We start from the raw sequence: 21,514 nt of genomic DNA, 5'->3' as shown, positions 1-21,514 counted from the left end.
AACTGCAAGTGGTCCCACAGGATAATGAGATTTAGACACATCTTAGTACCGGCTCCTAAGTATCATTGGCAATATTTATTCTTTTTATAGCTTTTAATTCAATTATTTGTTTTTACCTCAAAAAGAAACCTTCTTCAGGAAAAATTAATGCATGTATCTTTATTTAATGCCCTTCTCTCCGCTCCCCCCAGTCCCCCTCAGTCTCAGCGTCCCAAGCCTTACCTCAGCTGTGCATACTTTACAACTCAGTCTGTCTTCGGTCCTGGGGCCCTGTGGAAAATAAACCTCAGTTAGATCTATTCATGGGAGAATGGAAAAGGAAATCTGTGTGCGGTTGTGATAATATTAATCAACATTGCGATTGTTGGAACAACAGTTTTTTAAAAAATCTGCTTTACTTCCCCCCACCCCCCAGGAATAGCGGTGGTATTCTTGAACCAGAACCTCAGTTCTGACAAGTTTGTGTATCTTCTCAATTCGAATGAGGCACCGCAGGTTTAGACATGTTCAGTGGCGTTCTATCCGTTGACTCTGTCTACACTTCCCGTTGCCTCGGCAAAGCAGTCAGCATAATCAAGGACCCCACGCACTCCGGACATTCTTTCTTCCACCTTCTTCCGTCGGGGAAAAGGATACAAAAGTCTGAAGTCACGTACCAACCGAACCAAGAACAGCTTCTTCTCTGCTGCCATCAGGCTTTTGAATGGACCTACCTTGCATTAACTTGATCTTTCTCTACATCCTAGCTATGACTGTAAAACTACATTCTGAATTCTCTTGTTTCCTTCTCTATGAACAGTATGCTTTGTCTGTATAGCACGCAAGAAACAATATTTTTCATTGTAATACTACATGTGACAAAAATAAATCAAATAATTAATCAAATCAAATGTTTCCTATAATTTTATCAACATATTTAACAGAGAAAATTATGATTGTACCCCCGACACTCACCCCTGGATAAGGCAGCAGACACAGTGGGCAGATTGAAGATTTGAATTCCTCTTACATAAGAACCGGCACAGATTATAGAACTTTAGTTAGGCCACATTTGGAGTATTGCATACAGTTCTGGTCGCCACACTACCAGAAGAATGTGCGGAGGCTTTGATTTACCAGGGTGTTGCCTGGTTTGGAGGGCATTAGTTACAAGGAGAGATTGGACAAACTTGGTTTGTTTTCACTTGAATGTCGGAGGCTGAGGGGCGACCTGGTTGAAGTTTACAAAATTATGAGAGGCACGGATAGGGTGGATAGTCTTTTTCCCAGGATAGAAATGTCAATTACTAGGGGGATAGGTTTCAGGTAAAAGAGGAAATGTTTAAAGGAGATGTGAGAGGCAAGCTTTTTTATACAGAGGGCGGTAAGTGCCTGGAATGCGCTTGACAGATACATGATTAGGCAGGGAATAGAGGGATACGGATACGGATACGGATACGGATGCGGAGAGGCAAAAGGTCTTTAGTTTAGAAAGACGTCATGTGTCGGTGCAGGCTTGGTGGGTCAAAGGGCCTGTTCCTGTGCTGTATTGTTTTTTGTTCTTATTCAGTCCCTCAAGCCCTACTCCGCCACTCAAAGAACAAAGAAAATTACAGCACAGGAACAGGCCCTTCGACCCTCCAAGCCTACACCGGCCATGCTGCCCGACTGAACTAAAACCCCCACCCTTCCAGGGACCATGTCCCTCTATCCCCATCCTATTCATGTATTTGCCCAGACGCCCCTTAAAATTCACTATCGTATCTACCTCCCCCGGCAGTGAGTTCCAGGCACCCACCACCCTCTGTGTAGAAAACTCAATCATGGCTTATTTTGTCTTAATTCTATATGCCTGCATTTGATCCATACCCTTGTCCAACAAACATCTACCGATCTCATAGAATCATAGAATCCCTACAGTACAGAAAGAGACCATTCGGCCCATCGAGTCTGCACCGACCACAATCCCACCCAGACCCTACTCCCATATCCCTACATATTTTACCCACTAATCCCTATAACCTATGCATCTCAGGACACTAAGGGGCAATTTTAGCATGGCCAATCAACCTAACCCGCACATCTTTGGCCTGTGGGAGGAAACCGGAGCACCCGGAGGAAACCCACGCAGGCACGAAGAGAATGTGCAAACTCCACACAGACAGTGACCCAAGCCGGGAATCGAACCCAGGTCCCTGGTGCTGTGAAGCATCAGTGCTAACCACTGTGCTACCGTGCCGCCCATTCTCAGTCTTGAATGGTCCCCAGCATCCACAGCTTTTTTCCCTATTCACAGTATCCCTTGTGTGTAGCATTTACCCAAATTCTACTCTGACGAAGGGTCATCCAGACTCGAAACGTTGGCTCTATTCTCTCCCCACCGATGCTGTCAGCCCTGCTGAGATTTTCCAGCATTTTCTGTTTTTGCACCCAAATTCTACTCCTGAATACTTTACCTCTAGGATGGTGATTACGCCCCTTTGTCCTTGGTTCCCCCATTGGAGTAAATGGCTTCTCTGCAGCCACTCTGTCAAACCATTGTGTCATTTTTGTCACTTTAGAATTTCCAGCCATTCACACACCCTCCCCTTCCGCCGCTGCCAACCAAATCTCCATTCACTGCAGTGGGAGCAGAGAATTCCAGCTGGTGTGAAGGGCCAGAAAAGTCCAGCCAGAGAGTTTTACAGCACAGGGAGGTGTCCTCCATGTCTGCACAGGCCATCAAGCATCTAACGATTCAAATTCCATTTTCTCACACTTGGCCCATAGCCTTGTAGGCTACGCTGTTTCAAATGGTCATAAATGCTTCTTAAATGTTGTGAGGGTTCCTGCCTCTACCACCCTTTCAGGCAGCGAGTTCCAGATTCCCACCACCCTCGGGGTGAAAACGTTTTCCCTCAAATCCCCTCTAAATCTCCAGCCCCTCACCTTAAATCAATGCCCCCTGGTTATTGACCCCCTCCACTGAAGGAAAAGGTTTCTTCCTATCTATGTCCCTCATGATTGAGGTGTACAAAATCCAGTCCCCCTGCTCTGAGGAAAACAACCCTAGCCTAACCAGCCTCTCTTCATAGCCGAAACCCTCTAGCCCATCCTGGTGAATCTCCTATTATAAGTTCATAAGATATAGGAGCAGAATTAGGCCATTCGGCCCATCGAGTCCGTTCCTCCATTCGATCATGGCTGATATGCTCCTCATCCCCATTTTCCTGCCTTCTCACCATAACCCTTCAACCCATTACCAATTAAATATCTGTCTAACTCCTCCTTAAATTTACTCACTGTCCCAGCATCCACTGCACTTTGGGGTAGCGAATTCCACAGATTCACAAACCTTTGGGAGAAGTAGTTTCTCCTCAACTCTGTTTTAAACTTGCTACCCCTTATCCTAAGACTATGACCTCTCGTCCTAGAATGCCCCACAAGAGGATGCATCCGCTCCACATCTACTTTATCCATACCTTTTATCATCTTGAATCCTCAATTTGATCTCCCCTCATTCTTCTAAATTCCAGTAAGTATAGGCGTCCTCTGCACCTTCTCTAGTACAATCACTTCCTTCCTATAGTGGGGTGAGCAGAGCTGCACACAGTACTCTAGCTGTGTCTTAACGAGCATTTTATCTAGCTTCATCATAACCTCCTTGCTCTTATCTTTAATGCCTCGGTGAATAAAGGCAAATATCCCGTATGCCTTCTAAAACCACCTTATCTACTTGTCCAGCTGCCTTCAGGGATCAATGAATATGCACCCCAAGATCCCTCTGGTCCCCTGTACTTCCTAGCATTCTACTGGTAATTGGGTATTCCCTTGCTATCTTAGTCCTCCCAAAATGCATCACCTCACATTCTTCGGGTTTAATTCTATTTGCCACCATTCTGCCCATCTTCCAGGAGCTTCGGTGTTGAAAGATTAGTGAGGGTCAACCAGTTCTTCCGAGCAGGAAGTGCATTGCACGTGGCTTTCCAAGGATTTCAGGATTGCTGAGAAGCAGCGGAAGTTTGAATCGTCGGCTGGCGTACACTGGCTGGGTTTTTTTTAATCCATTCGTGGGGCATGGGCATCGCTGGCTGGCCAGTATTCATTGCCCATCCCTAGTTGCCTGAGGGAATTGAGAGTCAACCACATTGCTGTGGCTCTGGAGTCACATGTCACCCAGGCAAGGACATAGAAACATAGAAGATAGGAGCAGGAGGAGGCCATTTGGCCCTTGGAGCCTGCTCCGCCATTCATTACGATCATGGCTGATCATCCAACTCAATAACCTAATCCAGTTCTTTCCCCATAACTTTTGATCCCATTCGCCCCAAGTGCTATATCCAGCCGCCTCTTGGGGACGGCAGATTTCCTTCCCTAAAGGACGTTAGTGAACCAGATGGGTTTTTCCAACAATCAACAATGGTTTCATGGTCATCAGTAGATTCTTAATTCCAGATTTAAAAAAAATTGAATTCAAATTCCACCATCTGCTGTGGCAGGATTTGTACCCGGGTCCCCAGAACATTAGCCGAGTTTCTGGATTAATAGTCTAGCGATAATACCACTAGGCCATCACCTCCCCTGGAGGTCACCCACACGTGCGATGGATGACCACTTGGCTGTCTTATTGCACGGTGACAGCTGCTGGTGAGAAGTGACTGCTGTGAACATAAGGAATCAGATGGGACTATTAAAGTGGCAGAAGTCACAGAGCAACAACCTGTCCTGGTCCCCCCATGCCGACACTATAGTTAAGAAAGCCCACCAACGTCTTTACTTTCTCAGAAGACTAAGGAAATTTGGCATGTCAGCTACGACTCTCACCAACTTTTACAGATGCAACACCGAAAGCATTCTTTCTGGTTGTATCACAGCTCGGTATGTCTCCTGCTCTGCCCAAGACCGCAAGGAACTACAAAAGGTCGTGAATGTAGCCCAATCCCATCACGCAAACCAGCCTCCTACCCATCGACTCTGTCCACACACCCGCTGCCTCGGAAAGGCAGCCAGCAAAATCAAAGACCCCACACACCCCGGGCATTCTCTCTTCCACCTTCTGTTGGGAAAAAGATACAAAAGTCTGAGGACACGTACCAACCGACTCAAGAACAGCTTCTTCCCTGCTGCTGTCAGACTTTTGAATGGACCTACCTCACATAAGTTGATCTTTCTCTACACCCTAGCTATGACTGTAACACGACATTCTGCACTCTCTCCTTTCCTTCTCTATGAATGGTATGTTTTGTCTGTATAATGTGCAAGAAGCAATACTTTTCACTGTATGTTAATGCATGTGACAATAATAAATCAAATCAAATCAAAAGAGCAATGAGAGGGTTAAAAAACAAAGCTCCACATCACGAACACTTTACAAACAGCAGTCACATCCAAGAGACTCTGTTTATCTGAACATCATACTGATATCAGTTGTGGAAACCATGTTGTGTTATATTAAACTAATTTGAAGTACTGTGTCTGGACTGTCCCCTGGTGCCAGTTCCAAACCATTTAACATTTTTTATTTGAGCACTCTATAAAATCATGGTTACAAACCATTATGAATTTGCATGCATGACCCACTTTGAAGACCGTCATCAAAGACAAATGACCCAAGTTATGGATAAAGTCAAGAGCTGATTAATTTACAATGAAAATCTAACAGACTCGAGTTGTTCTCAGCTGTCTCTTCCAACATTGCTTAAGCGCATTCGCTCGCATTTTCTACAAATGCTCCAAGGCTGAACAAAAAAAAATTAGGTAAAAATGAGAGTTCTCTCCACACTGCAGGAAAATATCTGTAAGACCAGCCTGTGATGTGAAGCATTCAGAAGTACTCAATTGAGCCCCTGGTTTGCAGCTGAAGATTATAAACTGCCTTTGAAGAATGCACTCAGAGCTCAGGCTTGGTGTTCAATTGGATTAAATCAACTCAGATGGTGGCTGGAAGGACCAGCTAGACAACATGAGTGATAAGGATGCTGTGATATAATTCCCTGGGTCAGGCAACCTTTGAAAGGTTGTAATAACCTGGGATATGCAGCGATACTAAATTTGCTTCATTAGGCCAGTATCTTTCGTAGCGCTTTGGACATAACAAAGCGGTCTCAGAGGAATCTTAAACCGAAAGAACTCTTGTTGGCGTGGCGGACAATGTCCTTTCAGACATAGGCCGGAATTCTACCACTCCGCCTGCCACGGAGCGGGCGAGGGGGATGGGGGACAGCGGAAATGTCCGTTGACCTCAGGTGGGAATTTCCAGTCTTGCGGACATGAATAAGTGACTTTTGTTCGAAATGGAACTCATTGAGACATGAAAGCTCGCTGAGATCTGACATCAGTATATAGCTGTCCTTTACTGTAGGGCTGGGGAGACTAACAAGTGGTGTCATTCAGGTCGATTCCCCCGTTTCATCATAGAATCCCTACAGTGCAGAAAGAGGCCATTCGGCCCATCGAGCCTGCATCGACAACCATCTCACCCAGGCCCTATCCCCTGTAACACCACGTATTTACCCTGCTAATCCCCCTGACACTAAGGGGCAATTTAGCATGGCCAACCAATCTAACCCACGCATCTTTGGAGTGTGGGGAGGAAACCGGAGCACCCGTAGGAAACCCATGCAGACACGGGGAAATGTGCAGACTCCACACAGACAGTGACCAGAGGTCGGAATTGAACACAGATCCCTGGCGCTGTGACGCAACAGTGCTAATCATTGTGCCACTGTGCCAGGTCAGTGAAGATCTGACCCTAGAAAAGGCCATACAAATAGTCAGCAATCTGAAATCCACCTACAACATCAATCCATTTCATGTGGCAACAGCAGTGATACAGAGCAACCCCCACTGTCCAGCGAGTAAAGCAAAGTTGCGGAGAGCCTACAGGCCCAAGGGAAGCAGTACTCAAATTAACCACACGAGGCTGGACAATATGTCAGCACTGTGGAACCAAACAACCCATTGGCAAAATTAAAGGGAAATCAAAAGAGAAAATGCTGGAAAATCTCAGCAGGTCTGGCAGCATCTGTAAGGAGAGAAAAGAGCTGACGTTTTGAGTCCAGATGATCCTTTGTCAAAGCTAAAAGGCAGAGAAAGTGGAGGATATTTATACTGCAGGGGGAGGGAATGGAAGATGAGTCATAGCCACAGAAACCAGGGGAAAGGCTGCTAATGGCAGCCCACAGAGAGAATAAAAGGTGTGAATGGCCAAACAGCAGAGAAGCTGAAATCAGAGGGTAAGCTGTGACAGATGGAAATGTGGGGGAGATGGGCGGGAGAGAGGAAATGGAGAAAAAGGGGAAAAGGGGAGCAAAGGGGGAGCAAAGGTAAGAAAAAAGGGGATCAAAAGGGGGAAAGAGTGGGGGGGGGGCAAAGAAAAATCAAGAAAGACAATAAAGAATTACAAGGTAGAGAAGGGTTAAAAATTAAATAAAATGAAAACAAAGGGGTCGAGGTGAGGTAAAGCTAATCATCCCATTGGCAAGACCAATGCCCGGCAAATCTCAGCTCAATGTTTCACCTGCAATCACATGGCAGACTTCGAAAAACTCGGATGAGCGGAGCATCCCAAGACAATCCATGAGATTGAGGTACCACTCCAGGAAGAGACCCAACTGCGCTTCCTGGGCAAGGATTCCAGACTTCCTTTTTTGAATGCATTTACCTCACTAAACAGTCACCTTGCCAACTTTAAATTGTACATGGAAGCCAGTGTTATGGTTATCTTAGATAAGGAACCGTGGTTGGTGACACAATGCCTGATGCTACCCACAACACAGCTGATTGGAGAAGGCAGCACCAAGCGCCCAGTTAAAGGTACATTGTAGGCGACACTCCGGCACAAAGACAAACCAATATGGGAGACATTGGCTGGTATTTTACTACCTCGCTCGGGCGAGGCTCGTAAAATCCCGCCCGAGGCCAATGGAGAATTTCCGTTCTGTGAGCCTCGCCCATCCCGATTCCGGTGTGGGCGTGCCAGTAAAATTCTGGCCATTATTTATTGTCCACAATCAAGAATTTTCTCTCTCAAGCAGGAAAGCCTGTGTTAGCCTCAACTTTCTTTAGAACATTGACGCGGTCAACCAGCAAGAGTCTGATTCCAACTTTAAAAGGAGTTTCCAAAACTCTTCACTGGATTGGGGTGACTGAGGGCCGTGAAGAGGATTCCATTGAAGATCCCAAGCCCATGCGCCAGTTCACACCATAAAAATGACCGCACTCTCTCAGGAAGCAAGCGCAGCAAGAGCTGGGCGGGATGGCCAAAATGTCATCTTTCCCCCATCACCCAGCCAACCGGGAGAGTCCCGGTCGCAAAACCAAACGTGTCCATCGATATCTGCCTCAATCTGGCACAGCTCAATAAAGCAGCGATGAGCGCAATCTTCCTCGGTGGACGATGGTATGACCAAACTCTCTGTTTTCAAAAACAGTGGCTTTTTTGGACTCAGTGAAAAATCCAGATCCCTGTCTATGTTGATCAACCCCTTTCGGCAGGTTCTGTTTCAACCGCTTGTCATTCTGGATCGCCGTGACACCGTAAATCTTTCAACGTACAATGTAGGCCTTCTAAGATGGTATATTATGTAGCTGGAGGACTGCTAGGCACAGAGATATGGGGCGGGATTTTCCAGCCACGCTCACCCCAAGGCCGGAAATTCCTGCCCAAGGTCAACGAACCTTTGCACGGTTCGCACCCACCCGCTACGATTCCCGGGAGGGAAAATTTCTGCCCTTGTTATGCCATTATCTAAAAGAAGCTCTCACGGTCATGTGGACTTACGGGAAGTTCTCCAATTACATTATTGACCTGAAAGTCATCACTGAAACAGATCATACACCAATCACCAACCAGAGACTAGGGTCGGCTAAAGACTGGACAGAGACCTGTGTAGAAGCAAGCATGATGATGGGACTTAATTTGGGCTATGGCCTGTATATATGTAAAGAACTACGTGTCACCAATAAACACTTTGTTGTTTAACCAAACAAGACTCAGAACCTCTTTTAGTGTGAGACCCCCTGAATACGCAAAGTACAATAAGGGTCTTCAGTTATGAGAATTGCGGGTTGTTTGCCTCAGAGCAAAAGAAAGGAAGGGGGGAGATTTAAAAGGGTCATTGGGAATTATGACGGAGCTTGCTCTACCCTTCGCAAAATGCTTCATAATGGCAGGAGAGTCAAGAACCAGAGGGCACAGAGGTCAGATCATTGGCAAGAAAATTAGGGGGGTGATAAGGAGATTTATTTTTAGTAGTTAAAGTTTTTAAAAATTTATTTATTAGTCACGAGTAGGCTTACATTAACACTGCAATGAAGTTACTGTTAAAATCCTCCTAGTCGCCACATTTCGGCACCTGTTCAGGTACACGGAGGGAGAATTTAACATGGCCAATTCACCTAATCGGCACGTCTTTTGGACTGTGGGAGGAAACCGGAACACCCGGAAGAAACCCACACAGACACGGGGAGAATGTGCAAATTCCACACAGACAGTTATCCAAGCTGGAAATCGAACCCAGGTCTCTGGCGCTGTGAGGCAGCAGTGCTAACCACTGTTCCACCAATAGTTATAAGGCACTGTCTGAAAAGGGTGGTGGAAGCAGGTTCAATTGTAGTTTTCATAAGGGAATTAGATAATCATTGAAAAGGAAATAGAGTCATAGAGGTTTACAGCATGGAAATAGGCCCTTCGGCCCAACTCGTCCATGTCATCCTTTTTTTAAAAAAAAAACCCATAAGCTAATCCCAATTGCCTGCATTTGGCCCATATCCCTCTTTTCCCATCATACTCATGTAACTATCTAAATGCTTTTTAAAAGACAAAATTGTACCGCCCTCTACTACTACCTCTGGCAGCTTGTTCCAGATACTCACCACTCCTTGTGTGAAAAAATTGCCCCCTGGACACTTTTGTATCTCTCCCCTCTCACCTTAAACCTATGCCCTCTAGTTTTAGACTCCCCTACCTTTGGGAAAAGATATTGACTATCTAGCTGATCTCTGTCCCTCATTACTTTATAGACCTCTATAAGATCACCCGTCAGCCTCCTACGCTCCAGAGAAAAAAGTCCCTCCTTATAACTCAATCCATCAAGTCCTTGTAGCATCCTAGTAAATCTCTTCTGCACCTTTTCTAGTTTCATAATATCCTTTCTATAATAGGGTGACCAGAATTACACACAATATTCCAAGTGTGGCCTTACCAATGTCTTGTACAACTTCAACAAGACATTCCAACTCCTGTATTCAATGTTCTGACCGATGAAACCAAGCATGCCGAATGCCTTCTTCACCACTCTGTCCACCTGTGACTCCACTTTCAAGGAGCTTTGAACATGTACCCGTAAGTCTCTTTGTTCTGTAACTCTCCCCGATTATGTAAATATTCCCAGATGATGGGGTTAGAGCTGTGGGTGGGGGGCAGTGTGGGACTGATTAAATAACTATTTCTAAAGAGCCAGAACAGACACAGTGGACGAAATGATCTGCTTCAGTGCAGTGTGATCCTATAGCGCGCTATTTCTCATTCTAACTAACCTTATGAGCTCTGGGACTGGGTTTGTCACTTTAGTAGCAGTTGTGCTGAATTGGAGGGCAGTTTTGAGTCATTGGCTCATGACCGGTAGGAGCTGGGTTGCAACTGTCCAAACTGATTTCATGAGAGAGATGGACCCAGTCATTGGGGGAAGGAGACACTCAACATATCCGGGTGAGCTGCGAAAGAAGGTCCTCATTGTAAAAGGGCTGGCTTTGCGATACACTTGACCACCCAATTCCAGCATCTGCAAAATGGCCCGGAGCGTGGCATTTCTCAAGCGTTACTTCAAATAAACGGCATCAAACTTCTGAGAATGGGAAACTTGGCAGATGTTGTACAATAGGAATAGAAATAGAACACAATAGGACATTGGAGTTTGAAAAAGCTCATTCCGTATTTAAAGGTTTACAGTTCTCACTGAAAGCAATCAATCATCTTGGCTGAAATTATAAATATCTATTTAAAGAACATTTTGAGTGTCTTACTTTTTAAAAATTTCTGTCAGCTTTCCTCTTCAGATTTAATGTTGTGGTTAGTGTGAGTTATTCAGGCGCATGACCTACATGTGACCAAGTGCTCACATGAATAAGTGACTTTTGTTCGAAATGGAATTCATTGAGACACTTGAGTGGGCTGTGATCTGACATCAGTGTATAGCTGTCCTTTACTGTAGGGCTGGGGAGACTAACAAGTGGTGTCATTCAGGGTCGGTTCAATTCACCCGTTTCATCATAGAATCCCTACAGCGCAGAAAGAGGCCATTCGGCCCATCGCGTCTGCACCGACCACAATCCCACACAGGCTCTTTTCCCGTAACCTCATGTATTTACCCTGACACTAAGGGGCAATTTAGCACGGAAAATCAACCTAACCTGCATATCTTTGGACTGTGGGAGGAAACCTGAGCACCCAGAAGAAACCCACGCAGACACAGGGAGAACATGCAGACTCCACACAAACAGTGACCTGAGGCCAGAATTGAACCCGGGTCCCTGGCGCTGTGAGGCAGCAGTGCGAAGCACTGGGCTGCCTTCAGAGTTGGGGAACGGAGGCTGGACGCGACCCTGGACCTGGGAAAACACAGCAGTGCCCCCCCAACCCCCCAAGTTAAAGTTAAAGTTTATTTATTAGTCACAAGTAAGGCTTACATTGACATTGCAGTGAAGTTACTGTGAAATTTCCCTAGTCGCCACATTCCGGCGCCTGTTTGGATCAATGCACCTAACCAGCACATCTTTCAGAATATGGGAGGAAACCGGAGCACCCGGAGGAAACCCACGCAGACACGGGGATAACGTGCAGACTCCACACAGACAGTGACCCAAGCTGGGAATCGAACCCGGGTCCCTGGCAACGTGAAGTAGCAGTGCCAACCACTGTGCTACCGTGCCGGCCACCTCCCCACCTCCCCCCTCCCTGCCAACCCGCAGTGGTTTTCCCGGCTCCAGGGTCACGTCCAGCCTCCGCAACTCTGAAGGCAGCCCAGGTCTCCTTCAAGTAAGGCCTGACTTTTCCACACTACGTTGGGCCAGATGTGTTCTGAGCCGCCGTGTTTTCCCGCTGGCGTCATGGAGAATCAGATGTGGAGGGAACATTCCAGCCAGGCCTTCATCTGCATCCCGTTAGAGGGCGTCAAGTCGGCTTCATGCCAACCTCCAGCGGCATTTCCAATCCGCCATGGTGCACACCATCCAGAGATCCAATTCAGCTGCATGAGACTGATTTGTGGGCACACCCCGAATTCTCAGCCCCGTCTGCCATTGATTCCGCTGGTGTTGGGGGGGCAAGGGAGAATTCCAACCAACATCTCTGTAAAGATTACAGGCAAAAACCATTTTGTACAAGAAATATCTTTAATGGCACCTTTTCCATCTAATAACAACAGTGGACCCGGGGTATTCCTTGCATCTCTGTGGTCCAATTGAGAGGAAATTTGATGGATGCAAAATTTCCTTTCTGGTTGGGAATGGTGAAGCTGAAGAAGGAGCCTGTGGAACAATTCCAGAAGTTTCAATGTTTCTCTCTCTGATTTTAATTGCTGGTCTGCTAATATCTCAATGTGTCATTTGTGTCAATGTTTCACAGCGTGCTATGACTCTTGCTCTGACCAAGACCTCAAGAAGCCACAAAGGCTCATCAATGAAGCCCAGTCCATCACACAAACCAGCCTCCCATCCATTGACTCTGTTCCCAATTCCCGCTGCCTTGGCAAAGCAGCCAGCATAATCACAAACCACACCCACCCCCTCGGACATACTCTCTTCCATCTTCTTCCATCGGGAAAAAAATACAAAAGTCTGAGGTCAACTGACTCAAGAACAGCTTCTTCCCTGCTGCCACCAGACTTTTGAATGGGCCTACCTTACATAAAGCTGATCTTTCTCTACAACCTAGCTATGACTGTAACACTACATTCTGCACTCTCTCGTTTCCTTCTCCTCTGTGTACTCTATGAATGGTACGCTTTGTCTCTGGTGCACAAGAAACAATACTTTTCATCGTACTCCAGGGTGAAGTATCTAAATGGATACAAAATTGGCTTCTTGACAGAAGCCAGAGGGTGGTTGTAGAGAGTTGTTTTTCAAACTGGAGGCCTGTGACCAGTGGTGTGCCTCAGGGATCAGTGCTGGGCCCACTGTTATTTGTCATTTATATTAATGATTTGGATGAGAATATAGGGGGCATGGCTAGTAAGTTTGCAGATGACACCAAGATTGGTGGCATAGTGGACAGTGAAGAAAGTTATCTCCAATTGCAACGGGATCTTGATCAATTGGGCCAGTGGGCTGACGAATGGCAGATGGAGTTTAATTTAGACAAATGCGAGGTGATGCATTTTGGTAGATTGAACCAGGGCAGGACTTACTCAGTTTATGGTAGAGCATTGGGGAGAGTTACAGAACAAAGAGATCTAGGGGTACAAGTTCATAGCTCCTTGAAAGTGAAGTCACAGGTGGACACAGTGGTGAAGAAGGCATTCGGCATGCTTGGTTTCATTGGTCAGAACATTGAATGCAGGAGTTGGGACGTCTTGTTGAAGTTGTACAAGACATTAGTAAGGCCACACTTGGAATACTGTGTGCAATTCTGATCACCGTATTATAGAAAGGATATTATTAAACTAGAAAGAGTGCAGAAAAGATTTACTAGGATGCTACCGGGGCTTGATGGATTGAGTTATAAGGAGAGGCTGAATAGACTGGGACTTTTTTCTCTGGAGCGTAGGAGGCTGAGGGGTGATCTTATAGAGGTCAACAAAATAATGAGGGGCACAGATCAGCTAGATAGTCAATATCTTTTCCCAAAGGTAGGGGAGTCTAAAACTAGAGGGCATAGCTTTAAGGTGAGAGGGGAGAGATACAAAAGTGTCCAGAGGGGCAATTTTTCACACAGAGGGTGGTGAGTGTCTGGAAGAAGCTGCCAGAGGTAGTAGTAGAGGCGGGTACAATTTTATCTTTTAAAAAGCATTCAGATAGTTACATGGGTACGATGGGTATAGAGGGATATGGGCCAAATACAGGCAATTGGGATTAAAAACATAGAAAAACTACAGCACAAAACAGGCCCTTCGGCCCCACAAGTTGTGCCGAACATATCCCTACCTTTTAGACCTACCTATAACCCTCCATCCTATTAAGTCCCATGTACTCATCCAGGAGTCTCTTAAAAGACCCTATTGAGTTCGCCTCCACCACCACTGACGGCAGCCGATTCCACTCGCCCACCACCCTCTGTGTGAAAAACTTACCCCTAACATTTCCCCTGTACCTACCCCCCAGCACCCTAAACCTGTGTCCTCTCGTAGCAGCCATTTCCACCCTGGGAAAAAGCCTCTGAGAGTCCACCCGATCTATGCCTCTCAACATCTTATATACCTCCATTAGGTCTCCTCTCATTCTACGTCTCTCCAGGGAGAAAAGACCGAGCTCCCTCAGCCTATCCTCATAAGGCATGCCACTCAATCCAGGCAACATCCTTGTAAATCTCCTCTGCACCCTTTCAATCTTTTCCACATCCTTCCTGTAATGAGGCGACCAGAACTGAGCACAGTACTCCAAGTGGAGTCTGACGAGGGTCTTATATAGCTGCATCATTATCCCCGGACTCCGAAACTCAATCCCTCGATTGATAAAGGCCAGCACACCATACACCTTCTTAACCGCCTCCTCCACCTGCAGGGCCGATTTTAGAGTCCTATGGACCGGACCCCAAGGTCCTTCTGATCCTCTACAGTACTAAGAGTCTTTCCCTTTATATTGTACTCCTTCATCCCATTTGACCTGCCAAAATGGACCACTATGCATTTATCTGGGTTGAAGTCCATCTGCCACTTCTTCGCCCAGTCTTGCATCCTATCTATGTCCCTCTGTAACTTCTGACATCCCTCCAGACTATCCACAACCCCACCAACCTTCGTGTCGTCAGCAAACTTACCAACCCATCCCTCCACTTCCGCATCCAGGTCATTTATGAAAATGACAAACAGCAAGGGTCCCAGAACAGATCCCTGGGGCACACCACTGGTGACCGACCTCCATTTAGAAAAAGACCCATCTATACTCACTGTCTGCCTCCTTTGGGCAAGTCAGTTCTGGATCCACAGGGCAGCAGCCCCTTGGATCCCATGCCCTCTCACTTTTTCTAGAAGCCTTGCATGGGGGACCTTATCGAACGCCTTGCTAAAATCCATATAAACCACATCTACCGCTTTCCCTTCGTCAATGTGTTTAGTCACATTTTCGAAGAATTCCACCAGGCTCGCAAGGCACGATCTGCCTCTGACAAAGCCATGCTGAGTTTTCTTGAGCATACTAAACCTTTCTAAATGCTCATAAATCTTGTCCCTCAGGATCTTCTCCATCAGCTTACCAACCACTGAGGTTAGACTCACCGGTCGGTAATTTCCTGGGCTATCCCTATTCCCCTTCTTGAAAATAGGAACCACATTCGCAATCCTCCAATCCTCTGGCACCTCTCCCGTCCCCATCGACGACGCAAAGATCATCGCCAGAGGCTCTGCAATCTCTTCCCTCGCCTCCCACAGTAACCTGGGGTACATCCCATCCGGACCCGGCGACTTATCTATCTTGATACCATTCAAAGATTCCAGCACAACCTCTTTGTTAAAGTCTACATACTCAATCTTTTCAGTCCACCGCAAGCTCGCAGTACATACACCCAGGTCCTTCTCCTCTGTGAAAACCGAGGCAAAATACTCATTGAGCACCTCTGCCATTTCTTAGCTTAGGTGTTTTAAAAAAAAAAGGGCGGCATGGACAAGTTGGGCCGAAGGGCCTGTTTCCATGCCGTAAACCTCTATGACTCTATTCCAATACATGTGGCAATAATAAATCAAAATCAAATAATTTTAGTCATATTCTGGCAGGTGACTACATTTCAAAAATGTACTTCATTGGTTGCAAAGTGCTTTGCGACATCCTGTAAAAGGGGATAAATAAATGCAGCTTTCATCTTTGTTTCTGGTCCTGGAATTAATGCCCTGCATTCACACAATTCGGAAGCCAGCCATGAAATTATAGTCAATCTACACACACACGCACACACGACATAATATAGATTGTTAGTAATTTGACATTGTATGATAATCACTGCAGCTTTTAATAAATAAACTTGCTGAAATAATTCTCAGCTGCAGCGGGTGTGAATCCTGTGGCGTAATCTCAGGTTTCAAATGGCTTTGGAAAGCCAAGAGCTTACCTCAATACTGCACGCATTCATCACAATGTCACTAGCTTTGTTCTTAAAAGAATGAACTGAAATAAGGTAAATCACATCACACTAATTCCATGCAACTTATCGCCTGGAGTCAGTGGGAAAGAAGACAGAGCAGAAAGCATCTTAGAAGGGGTTTTTCTGAGAATGTGCCAAAGTTGGAGGAATCACCGTGCTGAGGAATTTGAGGGAACGGAAAGTTTTCCCATGTACATCATGGCCTGATTTTTTCCCGATGAATCACAGAATCCCTACAGTGGAGAAGGTGGCCATTCCGCCCATCTAGTCTGCACCAACTCTCCGACAGAGCATCTTACCCATCCCCTATTGCTGTATCCCCCCCACATATTTAATAAGAACATATTTAATAAGAACATAAGAACTAGGAGCAGGAGTAGGCCATCTGGCCCCTTGAGCCTGCTCCGCCATTCAATAAGATCGTGGCTGATCTTTTCACGGACTCAGCTCCACTTACCCCCCACGCTCACCATAACCCTTAATTCCTTAACTGTTCAAAAATTTATCTATCCTTGCCTTAAAAACATTCAATGAGGTAGCCTCAACTGCTTCACTGGGCAGGGAATTCCACAGATTCACAACCCTTTGGGTGAAGAAATTCCTCCTCAACTCAGTCCTAAATCTGCTCCCCTTATTTTGAGGCTATGCCCCTCGTTCTAGTTTCACCTGCCAGTGGAAACAACCTCCCTGAACAAAGAACAAAGAAAAGTACAGCACAGGCCCTTCGGCCCTCCAAGCCTGTACCTATCATGATGCTTGCCTAAACTAAAACCGTATGCACTTACAGAGTCCATATCCTTCCATTCCCATCCTATTCATGTATTCGTCTAGTTGTCCCTTAAATGCCGCTATCGTACCTGCTCCCATCACCTCCCCGGGCAGCGCGTTCCAGACATTCACCACCCTCTGTGTAAAAGAAAATCCTGCCCGAAGTCAATGGACCTTTGCATGGTCTGTGTCCCGCCCACTACAACTCCCGTGACGGGCGAGGCGGGAAAACTCCCCCCTATGACTCTCTGACATTTCTCAAGAAATATTGATATGTGATTCACACCAGATGAATTACAATGGAAACTCAGTGAGTGTTACATGGGGTAAGTATAAGAGCCAGCTTTAGCACAGCAGATCCCACAAATATTAACGTGATGAATGCCCAGTTAAATAATGTTTTCAAGATGGTCGTGTTGGTTGAGTGAGCCAAAAGGCACTGGAGGAATTTGCTGTTGTTCTTTAAACAGTGCCATGGGATTGTCAAGGTCAAAACGAACGACAAAAAATAGACCCACAAAACCTTGGTTTGACGTTTCATCCAAAGGATGAGACTTGCTGACAGTGCTGCACTACCTCAGACTTGCATGATCAGCCTTCTTTATCTGTTCGAGAGCAGGAACAGGCGATCTCTCTCTCTCTCACTAACAATTGACACAAATCTCTGGAATTGCTGATTCCAAAAAACACAGTTTACCAAAGGAAACTGAAGTGAATTGTTTTACTGAATCACGGGAAAAGACCCCAGTCAAAGAAGCTTTGGAATTGCCTCCTCCAGCAGAAAGATGTGAACGGGGAAATGTCGTTTCACTCGTTTCCATCCAGTATTCTCAGCACATTAGCCAGCTTTCTCTCAAACTGCAGTTACACAGCAACTAACGCTATTGTTTTCTGCTGGCTGCAATGACCTTAATCATGGTCCTCAGTCCTTAGCTGACTGGTACTAGTATTGTGAAGGAATAGAGCTTCAGGTATAAAAGGAGTTAGAATTTATTATTCGGGGAGGTTGGATGGGGCATTAATTTGGTGTGAAAATTGCAGAGGGCTTGAATCTGTAACAGTGGCGGGTTCAGTGGCTACCTGCTCAACACAATTCCTCTTCTGCCCACTCCTTTCTTTTAAATGGGTTAGCTCTGAGGAGAGGTTGGATAAACTCGCTTTGCTCTCACTGGAACGACAGAGGTTGAGAGGGCGACCTGATAGAGGTTTACAAGATTATGAGTGGCATGGACAGAGTGGAAAGTCAGATGCCCTTTCCTAGGGTAGAAAAGTCAAGTACTAGGGGACAGAGGTTTAAGGTGTGTGGGGAAAAGTTTAGAGGAGATGTGCGAGGTAGATTTTTTTTTACACAGAGGGTGGTGAATGTCTGGAACGCGCTGCCCGGGGAGGTGGTGGGAGCAGGTACGATAGCGGCATTTAAGGGGCATCTGGACGAATACATGAATAGGATGGGAATGGAAGGATATGGACTCCGTAAGTGCATATGGTTTTAGTTTAGGCAGGTATCATGATCGGCGCGGGCTTGGAGGGCCGAAGGGCCTGTTCCTGTGCTGTACAGCTCTTTGTTCTTTTGGTTTGCACTTTTACTACAGTATAATGATGAAAGTGAGGAGGTGTGGGATAGAGGGAAAGTTGGCCGATTGGATAGGTAACTGGCTGTCTGATCGAAGACAGAGGGTGGTGGTGGATGGAAAATTTTCGGATTGGAGGCAGGTTGCTAGCGGAGTGCCACAGGGATCAGTGCTTGGTCCTCTGCTATTTGTGATTTTTATTAATGACTTAGAGGAGGGGGCTGAAGGGTGGATCAGTAAATTTGCTGATGACACCAAGATTGGTGGAGTAGTGGATGAGGTGGAGGGCTGTTGTAGGCTGCAAAGAGACATAGATAGGATGCAAAGCTGGGCTGAAAAATGGCAAATGGAGTTTAATCCTGATAAATGTGAGGTGATTCATTTTGGTAGGACTAATTTAAATGTGGATTACAGGGTCAAAGGTAGGGTTCTGAAGACTGTGGTGGAACAGAGAGATCTTGGGGTCTATCTCCACACATCTCTAAAGGTTGCCACTCAAGTGGATAGAGCTGTGAAGAAGGCCTATAGTGTGTTAGCTTTTATTAACAGGGGGTTGGAGTTTAAGAGCCGTTATGCTGCAACTGTACAGGACCTTGGTGAAACCACATTTGGAATATTGTGTGCAGTTCTGGTCACCTCACTATAAGAAGGATGTGGAAGTGCTGGAAAGAGTGCAGAGGAGATTTACCAGGATGCTGCCTGGTTTGGAGGGTAGGTCTTATGAGGAAAGGTTGAGGGAGCTAGGGCTGTTCTCTCTGGAGCGGAGGAGGCTGAGGGGAGACTTAATAGAGGTTTATAAAATGATGAAGGGGATAGATAGAGTGAACGTTCAAAGACTATTTCCTCGGGTGGATGGAGCTATTACAAGGGGGCATAACTATAGGGTTCGTGGTGGGGGATATAGGAAGGATATCAGAGGTAGGTTCTTCACGCAGAGAGTGGTTGGGGTGTGGAATGGACTGCCTGCAGTGATAGTGGAGTCAGACACTTTAGGAACATTTAAGCGGTTATTGGATAGGCACATGGAGCACACCAGGATGATAGGGAGTGGGATAGCTTGATCTTGGTTTCAGATAAAGCTCGGCACAACATCGTGGGCCAAAGGGCCTGTTCTGTGCTGTACTGTTCTAATGTTTATTTTCTAATAAGTTTCAGGAATATCCTGCATCTTATGTTCATCCCCTAATCATAGAAGCCCTACAGTGCACAAGAGGTCATTCGGCCCATCCAGTCTGCACTGACCCTCTTACAGAGCATCTTATGCAGGCCCCCTATCTCCCCCTGCCCTATCCTCGTAACCCCACACACTCCCTGTGGGTAGTCCCCCTAACTTTAAAGTTTGAAGTATATTTATTAGTGTCACAAGTTGGTTTACATTAACACTGCAAATAAATTACTGTGAAAATCCTCTCGTCGCCACACTCCGGTGCCTGTTTGGGTACACTGAGGGAGAATTTAGCATGGCCAATACACGTAACCAGCACCTCTTTCGGACTGTGGGAGGAAACCGGAGCACCCGGAGGAAACCCACGCAGACACGGGGAGAACGTGCAGACTCTGCACAGACAGTGACCCAAGCCGGGAATCGAACCCAAGTCCCTGGTGCTGTGAGGCTGCAGTGCTAACCACTGCGCCACCATGCCAGCATCAAAACCTCGGTTAGTAGACTGCTGGGTAAAGAACACAGTGGAAGGTGATTGAATCATAAACCGAGTACAAGCAGCCCTAAAAGCTGAGAGGACCATCGTTCGACCCGTCTGGCATCATCAAACCCAAAACCTGGCCCAGTTTGGACTGTTTTAACTTTGGAATGGCTTCTCCCTATAAAGCAGTGCGACAGACATGCGGAAAATGTGAGTGCTCTTCCATTTTGCCACTTCCTTCCTTGCCGTGCATTTCCTGTCACCAGCTGGTTGACAGTAGAATAAACAATCGAGGGATCAATCACGAGGGGGTACAGTTTGAGGGCGAGAGGCATGAGATTCAGATGGGAGTTGAGAAAAAACCTTTTCACTCAGAGGGTGGTGGGAATTTGGAATGCGCTGTCTGGGAAGGTAGCGGAGGCTGGAAACCTTACAATCTTTAAAAGATATTTGGATGAGCGCTTGAAGTACCTTAACATTCAAGGACATGGGAGAAGTACTGGAGAATGGAGTTAATGCGCCTTCAGTGGAAGTTATTGGCAGACTCGATGGGCTGAATGGCCTTTTCCGCGTTATATGACTCTACGGCCGGAATTTTACCAGCGCGCCTGCCCCGGAATCAGGGTGGGCGAGGCTCGCAGAATGGAATTCTCCGTTGGCTTCGGGCGGGATTTTACGAGTCTCGCCTGAGCGAGGTCATAAAATCCTGGCCTATAACTCAATGATTCCATGGAGAGCAGAAGGGAGAGAATGGTATGGGGAGTGAAGTCCAGACCTCAGGGATTCGGCAGCCAAATGCACAGCTGTCAATGGTAGAACTATGGAAACTGGCGATGGTAATTGGTCAGAAACAGACAAGTGTGGAGCTCTAAGAGGCCCAGGTAGGTCTACTGTACGATGGGAGTGGGATTTACCCACTGAAACATACAAAATACATTGCAGCTTGAAAGCGCAGGATGGTGAATGGGTTCCTGTGTACAAGATCCTCACTAACTGGAATACAAAGCCCTTCTAGTTTTTTTAAATAGTGGTCTTGAGGAGAGGGGGAATTTTTTCACTGCCAGAATGCGCCATTTTCAAGGCTTTGTTTTGGTCAGCTGATCAATAGCTCCCTGCGTGCTATCGCAGAGTTTTATTACCTTCTGTATCCAGGTCAGCAAACACTTGTGATGAGCAACTAAACTTTTGCAATCGCAATACTGTAACAAGGAATCACGGTCTGTCACCTCCAATTCCCGACAGATGAAGCATTCAGGAACGTCGTCTGAAATGTAAAAAAAAAA

The 21,514-nt window shown here is 46.3% G+C and overlaps 1 protein-coding gene across 1 annotated transcript in view; it reads right to left on the bottom strand.

Annotated features, from left to right (window-relative positions):
• Positions 1-21,514, bottom strand: part of LOC144497532 (uncharacterized) — a 253,729-nt gene that overhangs the window by 196,039 nt on the left and 36,176 nt on the right. The window contains exons 2-3 of the mRNA XM_078218929.1: positions 21,371-21,495; positions 223-270 (exon numbers count right to left, since the gene is read on the bottom strand). Of these exons, the coding sequence (XP_078075055.1) occupies positions 223-270; positions 21,371-21,495 (173 nt within the window). The remainder of the gene's footprint in view (positions 1-222; positions 271-21,370; positions 21,496-21,514) is intronic.

This window comes from Mustelus asterias, chromosome 8 (assembly GCF_964213995.1).
Source record: "Mustelus asterias chromosome 8, sMusAst1.hap1.1, whole genome shotgun sequence".
NCBI classification, from domain to species: Eukaryota; Metazoa; Chordata; class Chondrichthyes; order Carcharhiniformes; family Triakidae; genus Mustelus; species Mustelus asterias.
This window is presented reverse-complemented; position numbering and strand designations above follow the sequence as displayed.